Genomic DNA, 2,651 nt, shown 5'->3' with positions numbered 1-2,651 from the left:
AGCTTTTTTGGGGTTTCTGGTCCCATTTGTTGGGGGGGGGGCTTGACCCCATTTCGGGGGGGTTTGGACTGGGTCCATTTTGGGGGGGTTTGGGCTCATTTTGGGTGGCTTTGGTTCCATTTTGGGTGGTTTTGGGTCCATTTTGGGGGGGTTTGGGCTCATTTTGGGTGGGTTTGGTTCCATTTTGGGCCCATTTTGGGATTTTTTGGTTCCATTTTTGGGGTCCCCGCTCAGGACCCCCGCACGCGGGCCGCCCTGGCCTTCGGGGTCCCCGGGAGGGTCTCTGGGTGTATTTTTGACCCATTTTTGGGTGGTTTTGGGTCCATTTTGGGTGGCTTTGGGTCCATTTTTGACCCATTTTCGCCCATTTTTCACCCATTTTGGGGTCCCCGCTCAGGACCCCCGCACGCGGGCCGCCCTGGCCTTCGGGGTCCCCGGGAGGGTCTCTGGGTGTATTTTTGACCCATTTTTGGGTGGTTTTGTTCCATTTTGAGTGGCTTTGGGTCCTTTTTGGGCAGTTTTGGGTCCGTTTTGGGTGGGTTTGGTTCCATTTTGAGTGGCTTTGGGTCCATTTTGGGTGGCTTTGGGTCCATTTTTGACCCATTTTCGCCCATTTTTCACCCATTTTGGGGTCCCCGCTCAGGACCCCCGCACGCGGGCCGCCCTGGCCTTCGGGGTGCCCGGGGGTCCCCCTCCCCACCGCCTGCTCACCGTGGTGCACGGCCCCGACCTCGTCAGCCTCGGCTTCCTCACGCTGGTGGCCGTGCGGGACGGCGAGGCCCAGGTGCGCGGGGGGCTGGGGGTGCGGGGGGTCTTGGGGAGGATTTTGGGGGGGTTTGGGGAGGATTTGAGGGGATTTTGGGTCCCCAGGGCGCCGCCATCCCCCTGGAGCTGTTCCCCTTCGAGACCTTCCGGCGCTTCCTGAGCAAACTCTGCCTGAGGCCGGAGCTGGACAAGATCCTGCTGGAGATGTGAGACCCCAAACGCCCCAAAACCACCCCAAAATCACCCCCAAACCACCCAAAAACCCCGAAATCACCCCAAAAATCACCCCAAAAACACCCCAAAATCACCCCCAAACCACCCAAAAACCCCCAAATCACCCCAAAAATCACCCCAAGAACCCCCAAAATCACCCCCAAACCACCCAAAAACCCCCAAATCACCCCAAAAATCACCCCAAGAACCCTGAATCCCCCCAAAATCCCCCCCAAAACCCCAAATGCCCCCAAAAAATGCAAATTCCACCCCAAAATTCCCCAAAACACCCCAAAAACACCTCAAACACCCCAAAAACCCAAAAGCCCCAAAATCCCCCCCAAAACATCCCCAGAACCCCAAATCCCCCCAAAATCACTGCAAAAAAACCGAAAATTCCCTCTAAATCCCCCTAAAAACCCCAAATCCCCCCAAAAAAGCAAATTCCACCCCAAAATCCCCCAAAAAACCCCAAATCCCCCAAAAACCTCCCAAAACCTGCCCCAAAACCTGGGATTTGTTTCATTTTTGGGGCCGTTTCTGAGCTGATTTTTGGGGTTTTGGGGGTGTTTGTTGGGGGGTTTTGGGGTGGTTTTTTGGGATTTGTTTTAATTTTGTGCCAGATTTTGGGCTGTTTTGGGATTTTTTTTGGATTTGTTTTGATTTCATGCCTGGTTTTGGGCTGGTTTTCTTCAGGTTTTTTAAAATTTCGTGCTCATTTTTGGGCTGTTTTGGGGGGGTTTTTTTAGATTTTTTAAAATTCCCTGCCCATTTTTGGGCTGTTTTTGGGGTGTTTTGGGGGTTATTGGGGTGTTTTTTTAGATTTTTTTAAATTCCATGCCCATTTTTGGGCTGTTTTGGGGGTTTTTCCAGTGGTTTTTTTTGATTTTTTAAATTCCATGCCCATTTTGGGCTGTTTTTGGGGTGGTTATTTAGGATTTTTTTGAATTCCATGCCCGTTTTGGGGTTTTCGGTGCTTTGGCAGCGGGGCCGCGGGGAAGCCGTACGTGAGCCGGGAGCAGCTGCGGGATTTCGTCAACTCCCGGCAGAGAGACCCCAGACTCAACGAGGTGCTGGTGCTTTGGCAGCGGGGCCGCGGGGAAGCCGTACGTGAGCCGGGAGCAGCTGCGGGATTTCGTCAAGATTTTGGGTGGAGTTGCCAGACGCAACGAGGTGCTGTTCCCCCCGCTGGGCCCCGCGGGGGCGCAGGCCCTCATCGACCGCTACGAACCAAACAGGACCTTCCGGGAGCGGGGTACGGGGTTTGGGGTGAAATCCGGGGGTTTGGGGTGAAATCCGGGGGGTTTGGGACATTTGGGGTGGTTTTGGGTGGTTTTGGGTGGGTTTGGGGCGGGTTTGGGGCTCCTGTTCCCCCCGCTGGGCCCCGCGGGCCCTCATCGACCGCTACGAACCAAACAGGACCTTCCGGGAGCGGGGTACGGGGTTTGGGGTGAAATCCGGGGGTTTGGGGTGAAATCCGGGGGTTTTGGGACATTTGGGGTGATTTTGGGTGGGTTTGGGGTGATTTTGGGTGGGTTTGGGGCGGGTTTGGGGCTCCTGTTCCCCCCGCTGGGCCCCGCGGGGGCGCAGGCCCTCATCGACCGCTACGAACCAAACAGGACCTTCCGGGAGTGGGGTACAGCCTTTTGGGGTGAAATCCGGGGGTTTTGGGG

The 2,651-nt window shown here is 55.7% G+C and overlaps 1 protein-coding gene across 1 annotated transcript; it reads left to right on the top strand.

Moving 5' to 3' along the window:
- Positions 1-557: 557 nt before the first annotated feature.
- LOC120501851 (1-phosphatidylinositol 4,5-bisphosphate phosphodiesterase beta-2-like) lies at positions 558-2,614 on the top strand (the record flags this gene model as incomplete). Its single annotated transcript, XM_039708596.1, has 4 exons — positions 558-784; positions 871-971; positions 1,964-2,054; positions 2,539-2,614. Coding segments are annotated over 4 exons (495 nt in total), but the record flags the coding sequence as incomplete, so codon positions are not given.
- Positions 2,615-2,651: the final 37 nt, after the last annotated feature.

This window comes from Passer montanus, unplaced genomic scaffold (assembly GCF_014805655.1).
Source record: "Passer montanus isolate IOZ18808 unplaced genomic scaffold, ASM1480565v1 scaffold2079, whole genome shotgun sequence".
NCBI lineage: Eukaryota > Metazoa > Chordata > Aves > Passeriformes > Passeridae > Passer > Passer montanus.
The sequence above is the reverse complement of the archived record's forward strand: the minus strand, read 5'-3'. Positions and strand labels throughout refer to the sequence as shown.